Source organism: Lethenteron reissneri, chromosome 48 (genome assembly GCF_015708825.2).
Source record: "Lethenteron reissneri isolate LAM-NWPU_2019-01 chromosome 48, ASM1570882v1, whole genome shotgun sequence".
NCBI classification, from domain to species: domain Eukaryota; kingdom Metazoa; phylum Chordata; class Hyperoartia; order Petromyzontiformes; family Petromyzontidae; genus Lethenteron; species Lethenteron reissneri.
Genome location: NC_083826.1, coordinates 3,350,498 through 3,375,172, shown reverse-complemented (window position 1 = coordinate 3,375,172; position 24,675 = coordinate 3,350,498). Strand labels below are relative to the sequence as shown.

The 24,675-nt window shown below is 56.1% G+C and overlaps 1 protein-coding gene across 3 annotated transcripts; it reads left to right on the top strand.

Annotated features, from left to right (window-relative positions):
- The first annotated feature begins 2,005 nt into the window (after positions 1-2,005).
- Positions 2,006-24,675, top strand: LOC133354743 (angiopoietin-related protein 2-like). 3 transcript variants are annotated; one of them, XM_061571822.1, is made up of 9 exons: positions 2,006-2,770; positions 8,387-8,584; positions 9,468-9,636; positions 10,548-10,876; positions 11,231-11,399; positions 11,961-12,219; positions 21,944-22,137; positions 23,607-23,877; positions 24,362-24,675. In XM_061571822.1, exons 2-9 carry the CDS (start codon positions 8,487-8,489, stop codon positions 24,559-24,561), a joined length of 1,689 nt encoding a protein of 562 aa, XP_061427806.1. In that variant the 5' UTR covers positions 2,006-2,770; positions 8,387-8,486; the 3' UTR covers positions 24,562-24,675. The 3 variants fall into 3 exon arrangements, with proteins under 3 accessions (XP_061427806.1, XP_061427807.1, XP_061427805.1); XM_061571823.1 differs by having other exon boundaries at positions 9,465-9,636; positions 10,551-10,876; XM_061571821.1 differs by having other exon boundaries at positions 9,465-9,636.

Below are 24,675 nucleotides of genomic sequence, written 5' to 3'. Positions count from 1 at the left end.
TCTCTATGGGTGAGTGTGTGGGTCTCTGTGTTCGTCTGTGGGTCTCTATGGGTGAGTGTGTGGGTCTCTGTGTCTACGTCTGTGGGTCTCTGTGAGAACCCGGTTTAAACCACCGCGGTTTAACGGTCTGAAACTCGACATTGAACCCAGGATCGCTCGCTCGAGCCGGACGCAAAGTTTCACCCCCCCCCCCACCACCTCGTGTCACCTGTACGTCTGTGACGAAAGAGCTTGGCAGCTCATCGGATTCCTCCAGCGTGACTGAATATTCTCACTCTGGGCCACTCCACTGCTGGATGAGGCGCCTCTCCGCGCGGGCGTGACCTCGTGCCAGCCCCGTGCGTCCGCAGAGGCACGGGCCAGCACGTCCGTTCACGTGTGTGTGGGTCTAATTACACTGGTCAACAAACTTTTTCTGGCATAAGGTATTCCAACGGTTTTAATGTAATTTTGGGGTGCCTGATTCCAAATCTGGCATCAGTTTTTGTCTATCACATCAGGTTTTTGAGATATGTCAATATTGCATTTTCAATAAAAACTGCAGAAGAAAAATATTAAATAAATGTGGATATCTACATAAAATTATACTATAAGCACACTATCCTAAAAATACAGCACCATATTTTAACACTAAAGCAGTCACTGACTCGCAACAACTTGTAATCATAAGTGACAAAGTTAATTTCGGGTAAAATCAATGAAAATGGGGTATGCCGATAGCATAAAAATGAGATGTGATAGAGCAAATCTGAGATCAGATTTGGAATCAGCACCCTGAAATTAGTCTAGAACAGCTGCAAAAGTCCAGGCCAGAAAAATATGTTTTTTTTGTTGACCAGTGTAATAATACTAGTACATTCATTTACTCATTAAGATTGAATTATTTATCGGGGAAAGACAGGGGTTCCTGCCGCCTTAAATTTTCTTATATTTGCCAACGTTTTCACGCAAACGAACGACGGAGTCGCGTCTGTTGTTCGCGTGGGGAGGACGAGACCGCAGAAACCGGAGAGACACGCCCCCCCCCACCCCCACGCGCGACGGCGCGCTCCGCGAGGGGGCAACGCTCGATCCCCGTACAGATGGAGCAGACTGATGGCGATTGGTCCACTCGCTGTAGCGCCCTCTCCCGGCGAGCCAAGGGCACGGCTTCTTGTCCACTCCTCCCCTCCCCCCCAACATGGGAAGGTGAGTTTCGGAACATTCGTGCGGTGATCCACCAACCTTCGGCATCGCTGGATGACGGGCAGTCACGTGCAGTGTTATTCCCACCACCACCACCACCACCACCACGTGTGTGTGGTGTGCGTGGTGTGTGTGGTGTGTGTGTGTGGTGTGCGTGGTGTGTGTGGTGTGTGTGTGGTGTGTGTGGTGTGTGTGGTGTGTGATGTGTGTGATGTGTGTGGTGTGTGTGTGGTGTGCGTGGTGTGTGTGTGGTGTGTGTGTGGTGTGTGTGGTGTGTGTGTGGTGTGTGTGGTGTGTGTGTGGTGTGTGTGTGGTGTGTGTGGTGTGTGTGGTGTGTGTGTGGTGTGTGTGGTGTGTGTGGTGTGTGTGTGTGGTGTGTGTGTGGTGTGTGTGTGGTGTGTGTGTGTGGTGTGTGTGGTGTGTGTGGTGTGTGTGGTGTGTGTGTGGTATGTGTGGTGTGTGTGGTGTGTGTGTGGTGTGTGTGTGTGGTGTGTGTGGTGTGTGTGGTGTGTGTGGTGTGTGTAGTGTGTGTGGTGTGTGTGTGGTGTGTGTGGGGGGGGGCAGTGCGTGGTGTTATACGGCTTGTGAGTGCATTCATCGAAGTTGTGGATGCATGGCTGTGTGGGTGGGTTCCAGGAGGCAGGGCGAGGAGGAGGAGGGGGGAGACGTGAAGCTGTGAACCAGCAAGACGGCGTTGTAAGTTGGAGGAGGAGAGGCTGGTAGCGCGTGGGTGGGGGGGGGGAGTTGGGTTTGAAGGCTGCTTGATGGTGGTGGAGGGAGGGATGGGAGGGAGACAGAGAGAGAGGGAGAGAGAGGGAGATGGTGGGTGGGGGGAGCAGAAATGACCGCTGCTTCGGATTAATGTTGAGTCGGAGCGGCAAAGCGGCACGAGGACATCGCTCCTACACACGTGCTAGTTTACTCACCACCACCAGCAGCAGCACCAGCTCACCACCAGCTCACTCTACCCACAATCTCGCCGGTCGCACGCGTTCTGTCTCTCTCTCTGTGCCCGCGGCTGCTGCTTGCTGCTGCTTGCTGCTGCTGTTGCTTGCTGCTGCGTCGCGCTCTGCAAATCGGTGACACCTCCACCCCTTTGGCAGACTACAAACAAACGCCCACCACTTGCTGGTGGTGTTGTTGTTACGTTACCTATCTCTGTCCCTCTACGACATTTATCCTGACGTCGTCGTCGTCGTTGTTGTCGAAATTGAAGATTAACGTTAGAATTTTTATTTTTAAAAACCTCCCGTGGTTTTTAATTCTACATTTTTGTTGTATGTTGGGCCATCAATTTGCTTTTTTGTTAAACGGCGGATACAGCTCTGAATAACAATAATACTGGCAGCAGATCTCGGCTCGTAGGAGAGAGAGCGAGAGAGCGAGAGAGAGAGAGATCTCTCTCTGTCTCTTATAGCACGCGCCAAAGGCTGCACGCTACTCAATAGAAACGCGGACAGCATCACAGAGACATCAGCAGCAGCAGCATCCGATGTGGAGGTTTCTTCTTTCAGCCGCGGAGCGAGGATTAACGCGGGCAGGACATCTGATGCAGCCACTCCAGTGAGCAGCACGAGACGCCGAGGTACCCGCATTCACCATCGCTCGCTCGCTCGCTCCCTCCATCAACGTCGTCTCACGCGTTCGGAGCGGTGGCGCAGTGGTTAGCGCGCTGCGTTACGGGGGACGCAAGCAACACGTGTGTGGAGTTAGACTCGCGGCCACGGCTAACGGCAGTGGCGAGTCGTATCTGTAGTGGTTCGTTCCAGGTTGCCTCTTTCGTTGAGCTCCCACCGACCTGCGTGGTGAAGTATGGTCAAACAACCGCAATGGGCGGAGTCTTCAGCACACCGGTGGGCTAAAGAAGTGAATTATTTTGTCCTTTGAAAAACGTGACACATTTTTTACTGATTGGCCGTGTCGGGTGGTGGAGGGTTACGACACATTTATAAATAACGCGATCTGACCCAAACAAAAAACACCTATATTATGAATAATATTGGTCGCGAAAGCCTACGTGTTAAAAATGGTTGTATTTTGTGATTTTTTTTCAGTATTGTAAGATTATCTCGTTAGAGTTGGGAAATGTTCTGTAACAATCTAAAAAATCTATTTATAAGTCGGTTGCAATTGCGAGGGAAGCCACAACGAGTCTTGAGACGCTTGTAAAGCACTGGCGATGTTTGTCCAATTCCATTTAAAATGAACGTTAAAGACCCAGTGGCATCATTATTCAGCCCTTTCTCGATCCACTGCTTGATGAACGCCTCCCCACGTAGTGTCAATTACTGGAGTTGGTTGGCCATAAATAAGCTATGCATCGTCGACAGATAGGCAGTTAGTCATGGGTCTCTATGCGAGTCTGTGGGTCTTTATGTGAGTCTATCGGTCTCTGTGTGAGGATGTTGGTCTCTGTGTGAGTCTGTGGGTCTCTATGTGAGTCTATCGGTCTCTGTGCGAGGATGTTGGTCTCTGTGTGAGTCTATCGGTCTCTGTGTGAGGATGTTGGTCTCTGTGTGAGTCTGTGGGTCTCTGTGTGAGTCTATCGGTCTCTGTGTGATGATGTTTATCTCTGTGTGAGTCTGTGGGTCTCTGTGTGAGGATGTTTATCTCTGTGTGAGTCTGTGGGTCTCTATGTGAGTCTGTGGGTCTCTATGTGAGTCTGTGGGTCTCTATGTGAGTCTATCGGTCTCTGTGTGAGGATGTTGGTCTCTGTGTGAGTCTATCGGTCTCTGTGTGAGGATGTTGGTCTCTATGTGAGTCTATCGGTCTCTGTGTGAGGATGTTGGTCTCTGTGTGAGTCTGTGGGTCTCTATGTGAGTCTATCGGTCTCTGTGTGAGTCTGTGGGTCTCTATGTGAGTATATCGGTCTCTGTGTGAGTCTATCGGTCTCTGTGTGAGGATGTTGGTCTCTGTGTCAGTATGTGGGTCTCTATGTGAGTCTATCGGTCTCTCTGTGATGATGTTTATCTCTGTGTGAGTCTTTGGGTCTTTATGTGAGTCTATCGGTCTCTGTGTGAGTCTGTGGGTCTCTGTGTAATTCTGTGGGGCTTTATGTCAGTCTGTGTATCTCTGTGTGGCTCTGTAGGTATCAGTGTAAGTCTATGGATCTCTGTGTTAATCTATGGGTATGTGTGGGTCTCTATGTGAGTATGCAATGTGGATTCACATCTCAATGTGATTGCATCTAAAGACGCTGCGAACAGGAACAGTAGTCATGTTTGTTGCACGGAGCGAGAGAGAGAGAGATGGACGGGTAGTGACTCATAAAGTGATTCACACATTACAGGAATTCTCGCCGACCTCACAAGCAATATCCTCCTCGTGTGAACACGGCTGCTGTTGACGAGCCCTACGCTCAGTGGTGGCTACACGTGACAGATGGACGGCTTGTGCTACACAATCACTCGTGTCATTGTTGACGGCGCAAGATCACAGACGAGCGAATTCACGGCGCAATTTAGCTACGGATAGTTTCCGGCTCGCTGGTAGACTTGCAGCAGATGGCTGGTGAACTCGTATTGGGCCACGTGACATGGCGAGACGGGATACTCGATGTGGTGTGCCGGGCGCGGAATTTATTTATTTATTGCTGACCATGCATCCAGGGCCAAGTGAGCCGGACAGACGCGAAGCGGCCAAGCTTGCAAACGGCACGATCGCGGTTGTAGCCTCCGAGCGTTACGACGTTTCTTGCACTGTGAGAAGTTACGTGAACTTGGAACACGAGGCGATGATGTGAGGAGGGGACACCAGAGTGGAGCAGTGCGAGCGAAGAAGCGGAGAGAGAGAGACACTGTGTTGTGTGACCTGCAGTGTGGTGAGTGGGTGAGTGGGTGGGTGAGTGTGTTGTGTGATCTGCGGTGTGGTGAGTGGGTGACTGGGTGGGTGAATGAGTGTGTTGTGTGACCTGAGGAGTGGTGAGTGGGTGACTGAGAGGGTGAGTGAGTGAGTGGGTGAGTGAGTTGGTGGGCGAGTGAGTCTTTGTGACATGCAGTGCGGTGAGTCGTGGAGTGGGTGAGTGAGTGGGTGGGTGAGTAAGTGAGTCGGTGGGCGAGTGACTTGTGACCTGCAGGGTGGTGAGTGAGTGGGTGAGTGTGCTTATAACCAGCTCCGGCTTGACAGCAGAGGTCTCACTCCAAATCATCAGCTGGGCAATGCTGCGTGGAAGCTACTTAGTCTGTCGCTCCGCACGAAGCTACGGATCTTCTCATCCACAGTCATGCCCTCCCTTCTCTATGCTTGTGAAACGTGGATCCCTCTCATGGAACATCTGCGCCGGTAGGAAACATTCAGGCTGGCATGCCTACGATCCATCCTGGGTTTAACCAGGCTGGATTGTGTTAGGAGCTCACATATCCTTGAAAGATCTGGGCAAAGTCCCATCAATTAGCTCATCCGGCAGGCGAGGCTGCGTTGGTTTGGTCATGTAGCCTGCATGCCCAGCTACCGCACGCCCAAGCAACTTTGTTTGGCTGCATAGATTGAGCTAAATGGGCACGACATGGGCTGAAGAAGAGATGGACTGATGCCGTATGGGGGGATGTGGAGCTGAGTGGACTTGCCAATGACTGGTACCAGCGGTGTCAGGATCTGCCTCTATGGAGGAGGCTCGTGAAGGATGCTGTTGCTACTGGGCAATTGGAGGCAGTCGCCCTCCAGCAACAACGTAGCGCAGAGGAGCGACACTCACAACAACTATCGGAGCGCCGGGCGGAAAAAATGCAGCAAGTTTTCACAGTAGTGGGTATAGCTGGTGCATCTACCAGTCATCTCAGTCAGCCAACCCATGGCACCTGCAGGCTCTGTCCCGAGACCTCCTGTCAGCGAGCCTTCGACGCTTCACGTGGCCTCAAAGTGCACTTGGCCTGGCACGGGCGCCGTAGTGACGTAACCATCACTTATTGGCGAATGGCGGCTGTATTGGCATGAGTGAGTGAGTGATTGGGCGAGTGAGTGAGTGAATGGGCGAGTGAGTGAGTGAGTGAATGGGCGAGTGAGTGAGTGAATGGGCGAGTGAGTGAGTGAGTGGACGAGTGAGTGATTGAATGGGCGAGTGAGTGAGGGGATGGGCGAGTGAGTGAGTGGGCGAGTGAGTGAGTGGATGGGCGAGTGAGTGAGTGAATGAGCGAGTGAGTGAGCGAATGGGCGAGTGAGTGTTTTTTGTGTGACCTGCAGGGTTGTGGGTTTAACACAGTGCGGTGAATGAGACGACTCAGTTAGTGACTGGTCGACTCAATGTGGGTTGGAGGAATCAACGAGCGGAGCTCACGGGGACAGTCACCGCATTATAGCAGCGATAGAAGAGCAATGAGGAAGCAACTGGCCCGCCGGCGAGCGAGAGAATGTACTGCACTCGAGCAATAGCGAGGAAAGCGGCAGAAATGGAAAGCGCTTTCATCTTTTAACAAGTATAACCCGTAAAAACAAAGTTTTTCACTATAAATCCTTTATATGCGTGGCGGCTAGAGTCCTCTCGTCCTCTGGCTTGAGATGGCTGCCACCTATGGGTCAGATGATTGCATGGCACAATTAAGCAATTGGTAATTAAATATAATATTTTTGTCCTAAAAAGTGTAAAATTTTGGAAAAAATTTTCACGAACATTTATTGTCACGCACAACGAGTCTGTGTGCAAAATGTCAGCTCGATTGGATCACGGGAAGTGGGTTAAAAAACGACCGAAAGATTTGCACGGTCGTAAGCATGCAAGCGAACTTAATATAACGGATTTAAAAAGAAAAGAATAGGAAAAAAAACCAACACGGACGAAACGTCCAAATTTCTGGACTTGTTCGAATTATATTCTGAACTCCACCTGGCGTCCAGCCCGAGTGGATCCGGTCTGGGCCGAGTGGCCGCGGGTCCCGTGGGACGCGGCTCCCGTGGGAAGCTGGCGGCGTCATCCGTAGAGTTCCGCGAGAGCTCTCCCTGCCTCTGGAGCGACCGCAGTGCGGAACCATCGGGCAAGCTACACGAATCCTGCCCTTCCCCCCGATACTCCATCCTCCTCCTGCCCCCCCCCTCCTCTACTCTTCCCCCTCCTCCCCCCTCCTCCCCCCTCCTGCTCTCCCTCCTCCTCCATCATCCGTCCTCCTCCCTCCCTCCTCCGCCCTCCTCTAAGCCCCACGCCACGAAGCCTTTAGGATTCGAGCAAAATGCAGAGTCGCCGTCGTGTCCCCCAGTAGCGTCCGTCACCTGTCCAGGTTTTGACTCAGGACAGTTCGGGGGACAGGGATGGACTTTGTGCCGATACCTGGTGCCGCTATTGCCGTGTTGAACTGTGTCGCAGCAGTGCGCTGCTCAGCGTTGGTGAAGCGAGGCTGACTGAGATCGATGGCTGTTTGTGGAGATACGGACACCTCGTGCACGTGTGGGAAATTGGACACTCTGCCGTGTGCAAGTGCGGTCATGAACACCAAACCATGGAGCGTAGAACGTCGCTCCGCTTCAAATGTAACAGCGAAGGAAGTGGATGCGCGGGTTTGTGGGTGCGTGTGTGAGTAGGTGGGTGACTGGGTGGGTGCGTGTGTGAGTAGGTGGGTGACTGGGTGGGTGCGTGTGTGAGTAGGTGGGTGGGTGGTTGACTGGGTGGGTGGTTGACTGGGTGGGTGGGTGACTGGGTGGGTGCGGGTGACTGAGTGGGTGGGTGGGTGGTTGACTGGGTGGGTGGTTGACTGGGTGGGTGCGGGTGTGAGTAGGTGGGTGGGTGGTTGACTGGGTGGGTGGGTGACTGGGTGGGTGCGGGTGTGAGTAGGTGGGTGGGTGGGTGACTGGGTGGGTGGGTGCGTGTGTGAGTAGGTGGGTGGGTGGTGGACTGGGTGGGTGGGTGACTGGGTGGGTGCGTGTGTGAGTAGGTGAGTGGGTGGCTGGGTGGGTGCGTGAGTAGGTGGGTGGGTGGTTGACTGGGTGGGTGGGTGCAGGTGTGAGTAGGTGGGTGGGTGGCTGGGTGGGTGCGTGTGTGAGTCGGTGGATGGATGACTGGGTAGGTGGTTGACTGGGTGGGTGCGTGCGTGAGTGAATAGTTGAGTGACTGAGTGAGTGGCTGAGTGAATAAGCGAGTCGGTGTGTGGTGTGAGCGGGGCCCGGGGGTTAGTGGACGAGTGGGTCTATCTGCAATCCGCCAACTCCCAGACGAAGCCACCCCAATGGCAACCGCCGCACGTGCCGACGAATCTCCCGTCCCCGTGGCTCTCCGCAGGCCACGGGACATCGTCGCCGTACGGGCGGTCGACTAAAGACGCTCGTACCGTCACCACCGCTGCGTGTCCCTTTCTCGTGAGCCACGAGGAATCCGGACGATGTCGCAGCCGGCGCTGGTGCTTGTGACTCTGCTGCTGCTGCTCGCTGCTTCGCCCAGCGCCGAGACTCAAGGCGAGAGACGCAAACCGCGCGGCAGGTGAGGTTCACGCGCGCGTCCGTTCGAGCGTCGTGCGGGCGGGAGCTCGAGAGGAACGGGTGGGAACGAGTGGGATTGGGAGGGGTGGGGCTGGGTGGGAAGGGGCTGGGTGGGGAGGGTGGGGAGGGGCTGGGTGGGAGGGGTGGGGCTGGGTGGGGAGGGGCTGGGTGGGGAGGGTGTGGAGGGGCTGGGTGGGAGGGGTGGGGTTGGGAGGGGTGGGGCTGGGTGGGAAGGGGCTGGGTGGGGAGGGTGGGGAGAGGCTGGGTGGGAGGGGTGGGGCTGGGTGGGGAGGGGCTGGGTGGGGAGGGTGTGGAGGGGCTGGGTGGGAGGGGTGGGGCTGGGTGGGGAGGGGCTGGTCACCCCGTTGTGTCCTTATACAACTCAACGTTTAACCTACTCACGCCGGCTTGTGCCCGCCCTCACAGTCGGCCATATTTGCGGAATACACCACGCCGCCGTTGACCCTGCAGGCCATTGACCGAGCAACCCAACGTTCCTACCAGCTCCCTCCGCAGCAGGACAATGTGTTTAAAGCTGACTGGACTTGTTGATACGCACACCCGACACACGCGGCACTTTGGCCATGTTTGTTTGTTGTTGTACAGAGTTAGACTGATGGCCTTAATCTAAGTTGTCTTGTGGTTGTTGTTGTTTGACTTGCATCCCACTGGGATTTTTGCACACAGTGTTGGTGTACGGTGATTTTTCTGCAATATTTTGCTGTCTTTTCTTGGATTTTCTGTTTGCACTCAGTCACATATTCACTTTAAGACGTTTTCTTGTTCATGTTTTTTGTTCGTTGCGGTTGCACCCGATTCAAGAGCCGAATGGCTCACAGGGCTATACCTAATAAATTAACTTGAACTTGAACTCTCGCCAGCAGGTCGGCGCGTGCGGTCGACATCCCCGTGGTGCCGGTTGCTGCTGCTGCTGGCGATGAGGCCGTGGGCCGCTGCTCCTACACCTTCGTGGTGCCGTCCAACGCCCCGCCGGGCCCCGTGTGCGTGCGCGATGGCGGAACCTCTTCCTCCTCGTCGTCGTCGTCATCATCGGTGAGCGCGAAGAGATTCAAATCCCCCCAAACGGCAACGCACAGCCGCGCCTCGCGCTCCGTTCGCTCGAGAAGCGATCCTCCTGCCCTGGACTCGCGCCTTCCCTCTTCCCTCCGTCGTCTCGCCGCCGCCGTTTCTCGTTTGTTGTCGGCTGCTGGAGGAGCCGTAGCGCAGCTGACGGAGCGGGCAGCGTTACCGACCGCGCGAGGCGCTCGCGTGGTCCGCGCGGCTCGCGACGCAGGCGGCGGTGACCAAAGTGGCTCCGGCGACGGGCACGAAACGACGCGAATTAGTTTTTCCGCGGTGCGACCGCTTCGCAGAGGTCGCAGACGGGTTTTGATTCCTTACCTGTACCCGTACCCGGCCGCACCAGGGTCGCAAACAGGTACCCGTACCCGTACTCTACCCGTACCCGGCCGGGTATCGGGTAGGGTACGGGTATCGGGTACCTGATTGCGACCTCTGCGATGAAGCCATGTTGCAGGCGCGGGTGGGTTGATTCTAGGAACTTGAATTGTGAGAAGAGACAAGACGTTGGGAAATGAGTGACAAACGGTGACTCACCAGTGACTCACGGCCTACCCGTACCCGTACCCGGCCGCACCAGGGTCGCAAACGGGTACCCGTACCCGGCCGGGTACGGGTAACCGGGTATCGGGTAGGATACGGGTATCGGGTACCCGGTTGCGACCTCTGCCGCTTCGTTCGCGATTCCAACTCGCGCCGCCCGAGATGCGTCACGCCAAATGCGACCGCCGCTTCCGCCGACGGCTTTGCGGACTCGTCGCAAACGGTTGACAAACAAACAAACAAAAAACAAATCGACGCGCGATTCGCCGAATTGTTTTCAACGTCTCCCCAAAACGCCCCAAACGACGGTAACTCCTCGACCGCCGCGTGCGCCCGGACAGCAGCAGCCGCCGGCGGGGAATTGGAGCGGCGGTCCCTGCCGCTCGGAGCTCGGAACTCTTCGGGACGAGCTGCGTCGCCACGGGCGGCAGATCACGGCGCTTCAGCAGCTGGTGGAGGTGGACGGAAGCCTGGTGGGCGAGGTGAAGCTGCTGCGTAAGGAGAGCCACAACACGAACGCGCGCGTCACGACGCTCTATGCGCAGCTGCTGCACGAGATGATCCGCAAACGCGACGGGGCCCTGGACGCCGCGCAGCTCGAGGCGCGCATCCTCAACCAGACGGCCGACACCCTCCGCCTGCTCGCCAGCTACCACGAGCTGCAGCGTCGGTGCGTTGCTGGTGTTGTGCTGGTGCTGGTGGTGGTGGTGCTGGTGGTGCTGGTGTTGTGCTGGTGGTGGTGGTGGTGCGTTGCTGGTGTTGTGTTGGTGGTGGTGGTGCTGGTGCTGCTGTGCTGATGGTGCTGGTGGTGGTGGTGCTGTTGGTAGTGGTGCTGGTGGTGGTGCTGGTGGTGGTGGTGGGTTTTTGGTGCTGCTGTGCTGGTGTTGTGCTGGTGGCGCTGATGCTGGTGGTGGTGGTGAGGCGCTGCTGTAGTGACGTGCCGCGGTTACGCGTGGTGCCCTCACCACCCTCACCACCCTCACCACCCTCACCGCCCTCACCACCCTCACCGCCACCACCGCAGGTTCGCCGCGCTCACCGCCGTGGTGACCAACCAGACGGCCACCATCTCCCGCCTGGAGGAGCTGTGCCGACCACGCCACGCTCCTCCGTGCGTCGACGGAGGGACCCCCCTCGCTCTGCCGTGCCCCCCGGCTCATCCCGGGGGGGCCTTGCCCCCCCTCCAACCTGAGGTATAAGCGCCTGACCCCCCCCCCCAGTGAAGTAGCGTGATGATGATGATGGTGGTGATGATGGTGATGATGATGGTGATGATGGTGATGATGGTGATGGTGGTGATGATGATGATGGTGGTGATGGTGGTGATGATGATGGTGATGATGGTGATGATGATGGTGATGATGATGTTGATGATGGTGATGGTGGTGATGATGATGGTGATGATGGTGATGATGATGGTGATGATGATGATGGTGATGATGGTGATGATGATGATGGTGATGATGATGGTGATGATGATGGTGATGATGATGGTGATGATGATGGTGATGATGATGGTGATGATGACCATCGCGACGCTGCTGCTGCTGCTGCTGGTGGTGATAACAGGGATGATAGTTGTGGTAAGAGTGGTGATGGTGGTGGTGGTAACAGTGAGGGCGGTGATGATGATGCCGGTGTTTGTGATGATGGTGATGATGATGACAGTGATCGTGATGATGATGTCGATGTGCGAACCGTAGCCACGGCCGTTCTCTTTAACGACCCCCCCGCCACCCGCCGCCGCCTTTCAGCCGCCGGCCTTCGCCTACAAACACTCGGCCCACAAAATCTCGACCAACGAGATCCTGGGCGAGGGGGGCGCGTCGCGCCGGGCGGCCGAGAGGGGGGCCCCCCCGCGCGTCCCCCCGGCCCAGCCGCAGCCTCGTGCCGCCGCTCCTCCCTCACCGCCGCGTCCGGCGCCGACCCCGGGGCGAGCCGCCGCTGCCACCACCGCCGCCGCCACAGCTGTGCCAGCAGCTGGCACCGGCTCCACCACCCCAAAGCCATCAGGTGACTTTTGTTGTATCCGCTCCCCTCGCCTTGCGCTGAACGTCGAACATCGTCGCTTTTCGCCGCCGCGTGTTATATGTGCCAAGTTCGGGGGGAAGGTGGGGGGGGCAGCTCTTGCGCAACGCGTGTGTGTGTGTGCGTGCACGCGTGTGTTGAACTTCTTTCGCACCGCGCGTAGCCAATCGCGCTCATCGGAGGCGCCGTTTCACAACCCCGGCGCGATGTTCAGGCCGTGTCGAACCCGTCGCGCTCTGCCGTGCTGTGTGGCGAGCCCAGGGTGCCGACTGACCGTCACCCCCAACCCCCCAACACGAATAGAGCCCCGAGCTCGTCTCGTGCGGGGCACGTGGGCACACCGGCCCCGCTGAGCCTGCGGGGGAGGGCGGCTCTCCCGATTCACAACGCCGCCCACATCCATCCCTCGCCAGGCTCCCTCGACCCCCTCGCTCGCTCGCTCTTCCCGTGGCTTCTCACGCTTGCGTTGTTGGCACGGCCAACACACGGGAGGAGGGAGGAGGGAGGAACACGAGGAGGAGGATGACGAGGAGACATCTGCTTCATCGCAAAATCCATCCCAGGCACTCGCTCCCTTCCCGAGGGGACAAGCAGCGGAGGCAGATTCTGATGGAAAACATCGCTACCCCCCCTCCCTCCCGACCTGATCAGGGTCTCTGCCAACTCCTCCGCCTGCAGCCCGTGCATGGTGCGGCTCTACCGCAATGTGGGGATGCTGCCGCGACTTTGCCGTTGCCACACGGAATCGCTATCCAGAGGTGACCACTGTGAATGCCATCTCCCGGTGCAGCAGTTGAAACAAGGCGACCAATTTCCCTTCTACGTGACTTTACCGAAAGAAGCAAGAAGATGAATCCCTGCAGTCACGAAAGCTTTAAATCGAAATTTAAGGCGGCCAATTTTGATTTGAAGCTTTCGTGACTGCAGGCATCCATGCTCTTTGGTAGTCACGTGGGTCACGGAGGTGACTTTACCGAAAAAAAATTAACCCGTAAAAACAAAGTTTTTTACTATAAATCCTTTATTTATGTGGCGGATAGAGTCATCTCGTCCTCTGGCTTCAGATGGCTGCCACCTATGGGTCAGATGATTGTCTGCCAGCATTAAGCAATTGGTAATTAAATATTTAAAAAAATTCCCTACACAGTGTAAAATTTTGGAAAAATTTTTTCACGAAAATTAATTGTCACGCACAACGAGTCTGTGTGGAAAATGTCAGCTCGATTGGATCACGAGAAGTGGGTTAAAAAACGACCGAAAGATTTGCACGGTCGTAAGCAAGCAAGCAAGCACGCAAGCGCGCAAGCAAGCAAGCGAACGAACTTAATATAAAGGATTTAAAAACAAGTTACTGAACCTACCTCCGCCTGGGTTACAACACAGTTAGTCTTCGGTGGGCATGCCGCGCGTGGTGGAGTAACGTGTGGATAACTACCACCACCACCACCTCCTCCTCCTCGGCGTCCAGCCAGTGAATCATAATCTTTGCTTAGACGGGAGGAATCCGACGAGCGACGAACCTATTTTTCACGGACGCCCACCAGGGGAGCGAGATGCTGGCCGAGAATTTCGCAAATGGGGTGGAAGAGTAGGCCAACGACACCCCCTAGAGGGGCTCCTCTCTTGGATGCCCTTCCGACAGCCGTGACGCGAGTGAGCGCCCGTGGTGGCGCAGTGGTCAGCGCGCTGCCCTGCGAACACGGCCACCTGAGTTCGATTCCGGGCCACGGCTAACATCGTTGGCGAGTGACATCGCAAACCGGTCCTAGGGGGGGGGGGGGGGGGGGACCCACCCCCCGCACTGACCAACGTGGCGAGGTGAAGTGAGAACAACCTCCCACGACCGACACGGAGAGTGATGGGGGCGGGGGGGCCTGGTTCTAGCGGTGGATCGACAAAAGGGCCGCGCGTGTCACGATCCCCGTGTCCTGCTCGTGCAGTCTTCATGCGTAAAACGATGGCGCAAACAGACGGTGTCCATTAGCGCGCGTTACGATGTTTGTTAAATACAGCCGCGGCCACCCACACACACACACTATATAAATACAAAGATCCCCCGTATAGCATTAACACACCCACACACCCACACACACGCACGTGCACACACACCCACACACACGCACACACCCACACACCCACACACACCCACACACACACCCACACGCGCAAACACACACACGAACATACACATCCACACACACGCACCCACCCACACGCACATACACACACCCATACACACACCCACATGCACACACACATCCACACACACGCACCCACACACACGCACGCGCGTACGGACGCACGCACAGAGCCGTGGGAGCAGGGCTGCAGTGTATGGATAGCGCAGCGCAGTCACGCGATGCTGAATGCCGCCTGCACGCCGGCTGCGTCTTCGTGAGGGTTTGCCAGCGGTCTGCGAGCTCAGGGTCCACGCATCCGCGCGACTCTGCGTAGCGATTGTTGCCACTTTAGGTTCGGGATCACCGGAGGGGTTTTGGTTTTAGAATGAACGCCGCGCTGACTCCGTGCGGTACGACACAAAGAGGTGGGGGGGGGGGGGAGGTCAGACACGCTACGAGAACGACACCGCGGAGTTTTCGACATCGTGAAGTGCTCATCGTGTCATGTCAGAGGGGGTGGGGAGGGGGGCTTGGGCAGTGCGCGTGACGGCTCGAGGTGGGCGCCGGAACAGTGGCGGAGCGTCAAACGGGGGAGTAGAACGCGCGTCCCCTTGGGTAGAGGGGGGGGGACAGCCACCGCGGAGATGGAGCGACGGAACGACGAGCTCGTGGGCGGGATGCACGGTGGATTGCGCAATAATCGCAGGGGTCAGCGTGAGAGGCCGCGGCGGCGACTTTGGGAGGCCTTCATCCATCATCATCGGTCGATGATGACGACGAAAAATTATGATGATGATGAAGAAGATCCGTTGGCTTGCTGGGGCAAGCCATGTGGCCGCGTGGCACCGGGGGGGGGGGGGGGTGTGGGGGGGGTTGGAGCCAGGCGCGGCGCCAGCAGCGAGGGAATTAGCTCCGCGCGTGCGGAGGAGCAACTCCCCCCCCCCTCTTCACGGCGCCGAGTCGCCTCGCCCGGCGCGGCTCCACGGACGCGCCCCCACGGAGCGCGCTGGCGGGGTCCGGCAGCGCGCGAGGCACGCGGTGCCAGAGGGCCGACGGTTCGACTCCGTCTCCATGCCGAGGAAGCTGAAAGAGTGGAGCAAGTTTCGATGTAAAGCTTTCGTGACTGCAGGGATTCATCTTCTTGGTTCTTTCGGTAAAGTCACGTAGAAGGGAAATAATAAAAGAATAAAAATTAAACATAATAAAATAATTCTCACGACGTTTCGGCCACAACGCAAGCAGCCGTCCTCAGGTGAAGACCAGGTCTGTCGGGGAGACACCATTCGGGAAGACACCATTCAGACTCTGTCTCCCCGACAGACCTGGTCTTCACCTGAGGACGGCTGCTTGCGTTGTGGCCGAAACGTCGTGAGAATTATTTTATTATGTTTTATTTTTATTATTTTATTATTTCCCTTCTACGTGACTTTACCGAAAGAACCAAGAAGAGTGGAGCAAGTTTCTGAAATTCTCCACCACCACCACCAGCATCACCCCCACGACTGACTCTGTCCACCCCAGCAGTGTAACTGTGTACACACCAAGTTTGTCGATCGCGTACGGTGGGGTAAAGTGTGGCTACTTCTACCTCTACCACGACATCTGGACAGTCTATGTGTGTCTGTAGGTCCATGTGTGGGTCTATGGGTATCTGTGTGATTATATGAGTCTCCGTGTGAGTCTATGGGTCTCTCTGTGAGTTAATGAGTCTCTTTGTGTGTCTATGAGTCTCTGTATGTGTCTATGGGTCTTTATGTGAGTCTATAGTTCTCTGTGTGAGTCTATGGGTCTCTGTGTAAGTCTATGGGTCTCTGTGTGAGTCTATGAGTCTGTGGATCTCTATATGAGTATATGGGTCTCTATGTGAGTCTATGGGTATCTGTGTGAGTCTGTGGGTCTCTATATGAGTCTTTATGTGAGTCTATGGGTATCTGTGTGAGTCTCTGAGTCTCTGTGTGAGTCTATGGGTCTCTGTGTTAGTCTATGGGTCTCTGTGTAAGTCTATGGGTCTCTGTGTGAGTCTATGAGTCTGTGGGTATCTATATGAGTCTATGAGTCTCTATGTGAGTCTATGAGTCTCTGTGTGAGTATATGAGTCTCTGTGTGAGTCTATGAGTCTCTGTGTGAGTCCGTGGGTCTCTGTGTGAGTCTAAGGCTCTAGAGGCCGGATAAGGAGTGTGTAACCCCGCCCTCCACCCCCACATCTTCCAAGATGTTTGGCCAGCGTAGAGAGAGAGAGATAAGTAGGCTAAGCACATGCTCCTCAGTAGGGCTCCCCTCTCTCCCACTCCCTCTACAGCGCTTCCTGGCAGTCTCTTCCACCAGCAGTGTGGTGCTAGCGAGTGAGCAATTGCAGGGCTGCTCCTTTGGCGTCATCTGGAACGCTGGCCACAGGCATTTTGCAGCAGCGGCGGCTGCGTCATACACGTGTTTGTATTAGTGATGTTAATATCAACAACAGCAACAACAACAACGCCCGCCATTCGCCACTAAGTGGCGGTGACGCCACCACGGCGCGCCTGTGCCAGGCCAGGTGCACTTTGAGGCCACGTGGTTGTTAGCATCACAGGCGCGCACCTGCAGCCTGGGATGGTGGCGCGTTCTTTGCCTGACGCGGTAAAGTCGAGAGCGGAGAAGTTTTGTGAACACCAGGCGCATTCATCACCAGCACGCATGCGGCGCCGCGCACGTGGCCCGGAGAGAGTCGGGGGGTGGGGGGAGAGGAAGGGGGGTTGGTGGTGGTGGTGGTGGCGGTGGTGGTGGTGGGAGGCCGCGTGGCTTGGCCGCTCCCCTACTCGGCGTGAGCTCATGGCCATGCACGCTTAGCTCAGTCCCCCCCCCCCAAACCTCCCCACAGCCCCCCACTCTCACTCCCACGGCTCTCAGATTGGCCCCGAGTCTCAAGCGAGTTGTATATTTAAAAGAAAATACCAACTCTTAAAAAAATGTGTCTTTTTTGGTATTGTACCAGATAAGGCCCCCTTTGAGCTGCGTGGCTCTTTTCTTGAGAAGCGACGGGGCTTTCACGAGTGATCGCTTTACGCGCCGACGTGTCCAGCAAGGCGCGCACACGCACTCTGACACGCGTGTTGCGGAGCGCAAGGAGGCGCCAAAGGCCCGAACGCCAAGCGGTCAGCAACAAACGGCAACCATCGAAGGTGTTAATGGAAAAAGGAACGTCAACGCGTGAGCTTGGATTGAGCGAAGTTGCGGTGGTAATTTGGGGGGGGTGGGGAGAAAGAGACCACGACCACGATGACGACGATGATGAAGCAGCAGGGAGAGGGAATGAAAAGAGACCGTGGCGATCATCATGGCGGGGCTGAGTCGACCCTGGCCAGGATGTGAACGCAATGCGTGGTGCGTAATCGCGAGCGCCGCTACTTAAGCGAGTCGAGCGAGGAGGCTGCCCACGCGTTGGAGACTTCAAACGCGGAGGGACATCCAGTGACGCCACCGGCTCCGCTGAGTTCAAGTCGAACGCCGGATACGCGCGGGGGGGGGGGGGGTGTTAGGGGTGGGGGATAGGGGGGGGGGTGGGGGGGGTGGTAGGGGTGGGTGGTAGGGGTGGGTGGTAATGGTGGGTGGTAGGGGTGGCTGGTAGGGGGGGGTGGTAGGGGGGTGTTATGGGTGGGTGTTAGGGGTGGGTGGTAGGGGGGGTGGTAGGGGGGTGGTAGGGGGTGGGTGGTAGGGGTGGGTGGTAGGGGGTGGGTGGTAGGGGTGGGTGGTAGGGGGTGGGTGGTAGGGGGGTGGTAGGGGTGGGTGTTAGAGGTGGGTGTTAGGGGTGGGTGGTAGGGGTGGGTGGTAGGGGCGGGGTGTTAGGGGTGGTTGAACTCGACCAGAAATTATCCTCCCAGGGGGCGATGCAAACAAACGAAGAGCCGCCCGCTCCGTGCAGAGACCCCTGGCGCTCACACGTACCGAGTCGGACGGGCCAGAGACGTCAAATTCAAACCATCCCCACCCCACCCCTCTCCCACGCCGCCGCTCCCACACGCAGCTCGTCCGAGCAAGTGGGTCCGTGGCAAATCGATGGTAACATCTGTATGTAATTGATTCTTAGCAGAGATATTACGTTGAAGGTTTGTTTGTTTTATGCCTAAGGACGGGTCCTTAGACTTACAGAGAACGGTACAGACGAGCAGAGAGACCCATATAGACTCACGTAAAGATATACTCACAGAGACATATATAGTCTGTTAGAGACTCACATAGACTCACAGAAATCTATATGGAATCACGCAAACTCGCAAGTATTCTCTCTCCACATCTGGTTGGGGTGATGTTTTATTGCCAGTGATGTTTGAGAACCAGCGGTGGAAGTTCCACATTCCCATAGCCGGGTCGAGTCTATGCGTCGGGCAGCCACCGCTGTTTATTTCCCACAAAGTGGACTTGGGCCTAGTGAAGTCAAATCGAGGGCCACAACCGTAGCCCACATCACAATCCCCCCAAAAAACAAAAAAAAAATGCGAAAAAACTCCCTCAAAACCACTAAAAACCGAAATAAATATTATCTGGTTCTTTCGGTAAAGTCACGTAGATAGAAAAAGTAATACAATAATAAAAATAAAACATAATAAAATTATTCTCACGACGTTTCGGCCACAACGCAAGCAGCTGTCCTCAGGTGAAGAACAGGTCTGTCGGGAAGACTGCGTTGTGGCCGAAACGTGAGAATTATTTTATTATGCTTTATTTTTATTATTTTATTATTTCCCTTCTACGTGACTTTACCGAAAGAACCAAGAAGATGAATCCCTGCAGTCACGAAAGCTTTAAATCGAAATAGAAAAAATAATAAACGAAAACACGATGTTTCGGTCGCAACACAAGTGTCCGTCTTCAGGTGAAAAAAATATCTGCTGTTGTGGCTTTATAACCGAAAAAAAACGCCCAAAAAACTATTTTTTCCTTTTTCAAAAACACAACTTGCCCGCCAATAACGCTGTGGCCGCGCAAGGAAGAAAGTATACTCCGACAGACGACGTTTCGGGCAATGTCCCTTCTTCATGGCGGAGCTGGTGGAGGCAGTGGAATGGGGCGGTGGGGCGGTGGACCAGCCGATGATGGAAGTACGATGAAGGTTTGTTGTCCGACAGCCCATACCACCCAGGCAGGGGGGGAACTTTTCGGGAGGAGCTCTGGGGCATCGGGCGAAACTAAACGCAGCCTTCGATACATGCGACAGGAACGTCGTGAAATCGGGGTCGGAGCGGCGGGGGGAGACGTAAACGCAGCTGAGCCGTGCGGCCGGTGGAGCGGTGGCGCAGCGGTTAGCGCTACGCCGCGCTACGAACCTGGCGAACCCGAGTTCGATTCCCGCTCACGGCCAACGCCGGCGACGATTATCTGAACCGGTTCCGGACCTCCCCTAGGTCGACTCAGCCTCGAATGAGTACCTGGTGCGGTGTGTAAACATCGGGCGTGGTGCTGGCCACCCACCACCTCGTGTGTGCGTGCCAGCCTTTATAGGTGCTCGCTAACAGCACTTGCCCCAACAGGCTGTTCAAGGCTGTACGGCGGGGGGGGGGGGGGGGGGGGGTCTTTGTCATTGTGAGTGGGGTGGAGTTGTCGAGGGTGTTTTGAGCAGCGTGACAAGTTGCCCCCCCCCAGTCGGTTGGAGCACATGGAAGTGATTTACACGTGGGTGGGGGGGGGGGCAATCAGCGGCGAGCAAACATCGCGGGCTGCGGGGAGGAAGAGAGCGCTTAGCTGCAGGGACGCGTGTCACACCCGGCACGCACAGAGACCCTCGCAGAGACTCACACAGATATACCCATAGACTCACACAGAGACACCCATAGACTCACACACCCATAGACTCACACAGAGACACGCATAGACTCACACAGAGACACCCATAGACTCACACACCCATAGACTCACACAGAGACACGCATAGACTCACACAGAGACACCCATAGACTCACACACCCATAGACTCACACACCCATAGACTCACACAGAGACACACATAGACTTACACAGAGACACACATAGACTCACACACCCATAGACTCACACACCCATAGACTCACACAGAGACACCCATAGACTCACACACCCATAGACTCACACAAAGACACCCATAGACTCACACACCCATAGACTCACACAGAGACACACATAGACTCACACAGAGACACCCATAGACTTACACAGAGATACCCATAGACTCACACAGAGACACCCATAGACTCACACACCCATAGACTCACACAGAGACACGCATAGACTCACACAGAGACACCCATAGACTCACACACCCATAGACTTACACATAGACACCCATAGACTTACACAGAGACATCTCACACATCCATAGACTCACACCCCCATAGACTCACACAGAGACACCCATAGACTCACACAGCGACACCCATAGACTCACACACCCATATACTCACACAGAGACACACATAGACTTACGCAGAGACAACAATAGACTCACACACCCATAGACTCAAACACCCATAGACTCACACAGATACACAAATAGACTTACACAGAGACACCAATAAACTCACACACCCATAGACTCACACACTCATAGACTCACACAGAGAGATACATAGACTCACGCAGAGAGACCCATAGACTCACACAGATACACCCATATACTCAAACAGACACACCCATAGACTCACACAGGGACACCCATAGACTCACACACCCATAGACTCACACAGAGACACCCATATACTCAAACAGACACACCCATCGACTCACACAAACACGGTTACTCAAACAGAGAGCCAAAGACTCACGTAGACTCAGACTCAGCCATACATCTTCTTCACATATCAGTATGTCCTACACATCCCATCAGCTGTACGGCCTTCCTCTCCAAGTTCACGATTTCAGACGAGCAAACTCTGAACTGGGTTCGACATTCAGACGCTCATCAGCTGACTTGAACAAACGCTGGTGAACTTCCGATCTTACAATACCGGGCCTAGTAAAGAGAGGGCCCTGCTTAGTTTATTTATATTGTCTGCTTATTTATGTGCGTTCATACTGAGTGGTGCACTTAAGACCTTATGTATATTCACACGCTATTGCAATGCGCCTGCGCGTGTCTGTATGTATGTGTGCACGTGTAAGCGTGTTCCTCTATGCGTGCTCGTATGTGCAGAGCAGGAAACACAGCTGGTGGTGCATCTGTCGGTCATCTCAGTCAGTTAACCCACAGCACCTGGGTCTGTCCCGTGACCTCCTGCACCTAGCCTGGCACAGAAGTCAACCCACGGCACCTGGGTCTGTCCCGTGACCTCCTGCACCTAGCCTGGCACAGCAGTCAACCCACGGCACCTGGGTCTGTCCCGTGACCTGCACCTAGCCTGGCACAGCAGTCAACCCACGGCACCAGGGTCTGTCCCGTGCCCTCCTGCACCTAGCCTGGCACAGCAGTCCACCCACGCCACCTGGATCTGTCCCGTGACCTCCTGCACCTAGCTTGACCCAATAGTCAACCCAACGCACTTGGGTCTGTCCCGTGACCTCCTGCACCTATCCTGGCACAGCAGTCAACCCGCGCAAAAGCCTGCGTGTGTCCCGTGCCCTCGTGTGTGCGCGTGCCCATGTAGGCCCGTGGCGGGACTGCCTGCACGCCCTGGACGAGGGTCAGCAGACCAGCGGGATGTACCTCCTGCGTCCGCGCGGCGCGACGCGCCTGGCGCAGGCGTGGTGCGACCAGCAGCAGGATCCCGGCGGCTGGACCGTCATCCAGCGGCGCCACGACGGCTCCGTAAACTTCTTCCGCAACTGGGACGCGTACAAGGTGACCGACCGCCTTTTGGTGGCTTTACAATCGAATGGTAATGATTATTACGATGATGATGATGGTGATGTTAATTTGTAAAGCTACGGTGCAGAGTATTCGCTCACTCTCTGGCGGGGAGAAAGAGAGAGAGAGGGCGACTCAGAGGCGCCAGGAAGAACCGCAGACGAGCGTGAAGGCAGCAGCCAGGCGATTAGTCGGTGCCAAAAGTGTCCCGAACTCTGCCGTCTTCTATATACGAGGATGTTATCAGCCAATTAATGAGTGTGTACATGTGCGAGTAAACCGGAGCACCCAAAGGGGGAACGCTCTATCCTATGTGGAGTCCACGTGGGACAGCCAGTGCAAGGCTCCACCTCGACACCCACCCACGGGTAGAAGGGAGTTTCACACAACATCTGTGCGCGGTGATCCATCAACTCACTCTTCTAGATCACAGGCAGCCCAGGTGCAGCAGCGTCACCGCCACCACCGCCACCACCGAGGAATTGGCAACACTGCGTCTGTGTGCGCGGTGAACCACCAACCCTCGCATCTGCTACCTCCACTGTTCTAGATCACAGGCAGCCACGTGTAGCAGCAGCAGCAGCGGCAGCAGTATTCACCACCGCCACCGAGGAATTGACAACACTGCCTCTGTGTGCGCGGTGAACCACCAACCCTCGCATCTGCTACCTCCACTGTTCTAGATCACAGGCAGCCACGTGTAGCAGCAGCAGCGGCAGCAGTATTCACCACCGCCACCGAGGAATTGACAACACTGCCTCTGTGTGCGCGGTGAACCACCAACCCTCGCATCTGCTACCTCCACTGTTCTAGATCACAGGCAGCCACGTGTAGCAGCAGCAGCGGCAGCAGTATTCGCCACCGCCACCGAGGAATTGACAACACTGCCTCTGTGTGCGCGGTGAACCACCAACCCTCGCATCTGCTACATCCACTGTTCTAGATCACAGGCAGCCACGTGTAGCAGCAGCAGCAGCGGCAGCAGTATTCACCACCGCCACCGAGGAATTGACAACACTGCCTCTGTGTGCGCGGTGAACCACCAACCCTCGCATCTGCTACCTCCACTGTTCTAGATCACAGGCAGCCACGTGTAGCAGCAGCAGCGGCAGCAGTATTCACCACCGCCACCGATGAGTTGACAACACTGCCTCTGTGTGCGCGGTGAACCACCAACCCTCGCATCTGCTACCTCCACTGTTCTAGATCACAGGCAGCCACGAGCAGCAGCAGCAGCAGCGGCAGCAGTATTCACCACCGCCACCGATGAGTTGACAACACTGCCTCTGTGTGCGCGGTGAACCACCAACCCTCGCATCTGCTACCTCCACTGTTCTAGATCACAGGCAGCCACGTGTAGCAGCGGCAGCAGCAGCAGTATTCACCACCGCCACCGATGAGTTGACAACACTGCAAGTCTCCCTCCCTCCGTGTGGCGCGTGCGTGCGCGCGCGCGCTCACAGCAAGGGTTCGGCAACATCGACGGCGAGCACTGGCTGGGGCTGGACAGCGTCCACGCGCTGACCAGCGCCGGCGACTACAAGCTGCTCGTAGTGCTGGAGGACTGGCAGGGCCGTCGCGTGTTCGCTGAGTACGGCAGCGTGCGCGTCGCGGGCGAGGCCGAGGGGTACCGCCTGCGTCTCGGGCATTTCCGCGGCACGGCGGGCGATTCGCTGGGCTGGCACAACGGGCGTCAGTTCACCACGCTCGACCGGGATCGTGACAACTTCTCCGGTGAGAGCGCGCGGAGGAGGAGGAGGAGTTGTCGGGGTTCTCTGGTCACCCACGCCGTCACCTTCATGTGTGCCGTGCCGGCCTTCGCAGGTGGTGCCGCTGCTCGCTGCTCGCTACTAACAGCACTTGCCCCAACAGCCTGTTAAAGACGATACTGGGGTGGGTGCAGCAAATCTGGCTGTGACGGTCCCACCTGATGACGGAGACTTGTGTTAATTTTTATTAATTTGAATTTAATTCTTTTACCTACGTGACTTTACCGAAAGAACTAAGAGTATGCATCCTTGCAGTCACGAAAGCTTCAAATCTAAAAATGGGGTGGGTGTCTTTACGCGTGCGAGACGGCTTGGGGGAGGCCTTCATCCAGCAGCGGATTGATCAAGGATGTTGATGACGACGGACCTGACCCCGTGCCGCCCGTGCCTCCCCCACACCCCACGTGCCCCCCCCCCTCCCTCCACCACCCGCCGCCACTGCCCCCTAGGTAACTGCGCCCACTTCCAGAAGGGCGGCTGGTGGTACAACGCCTGCTCGCACTCCAACCTCAACGGCGTGTGGTACCGGGGCGGCAACTACCGCAGCAAGTACCAGGACGGCGTGTACTGGGCCGAGTTCCACGGGACGTCCTACTCGCTCCGCAAGGTCACCATGATGATCCGGCCCAACCCCTCCATGTTCCACTGAGGGCGAAGCGCAGCCCCCCTCCTCCCTCCTCCTCCCCCGTGTCCTGTCACCTCCCTCAAGCCCCCCCCCCCCCTCTCTGGTCACCTCTCTCACCCCCCCCCTCTCTACTCACCT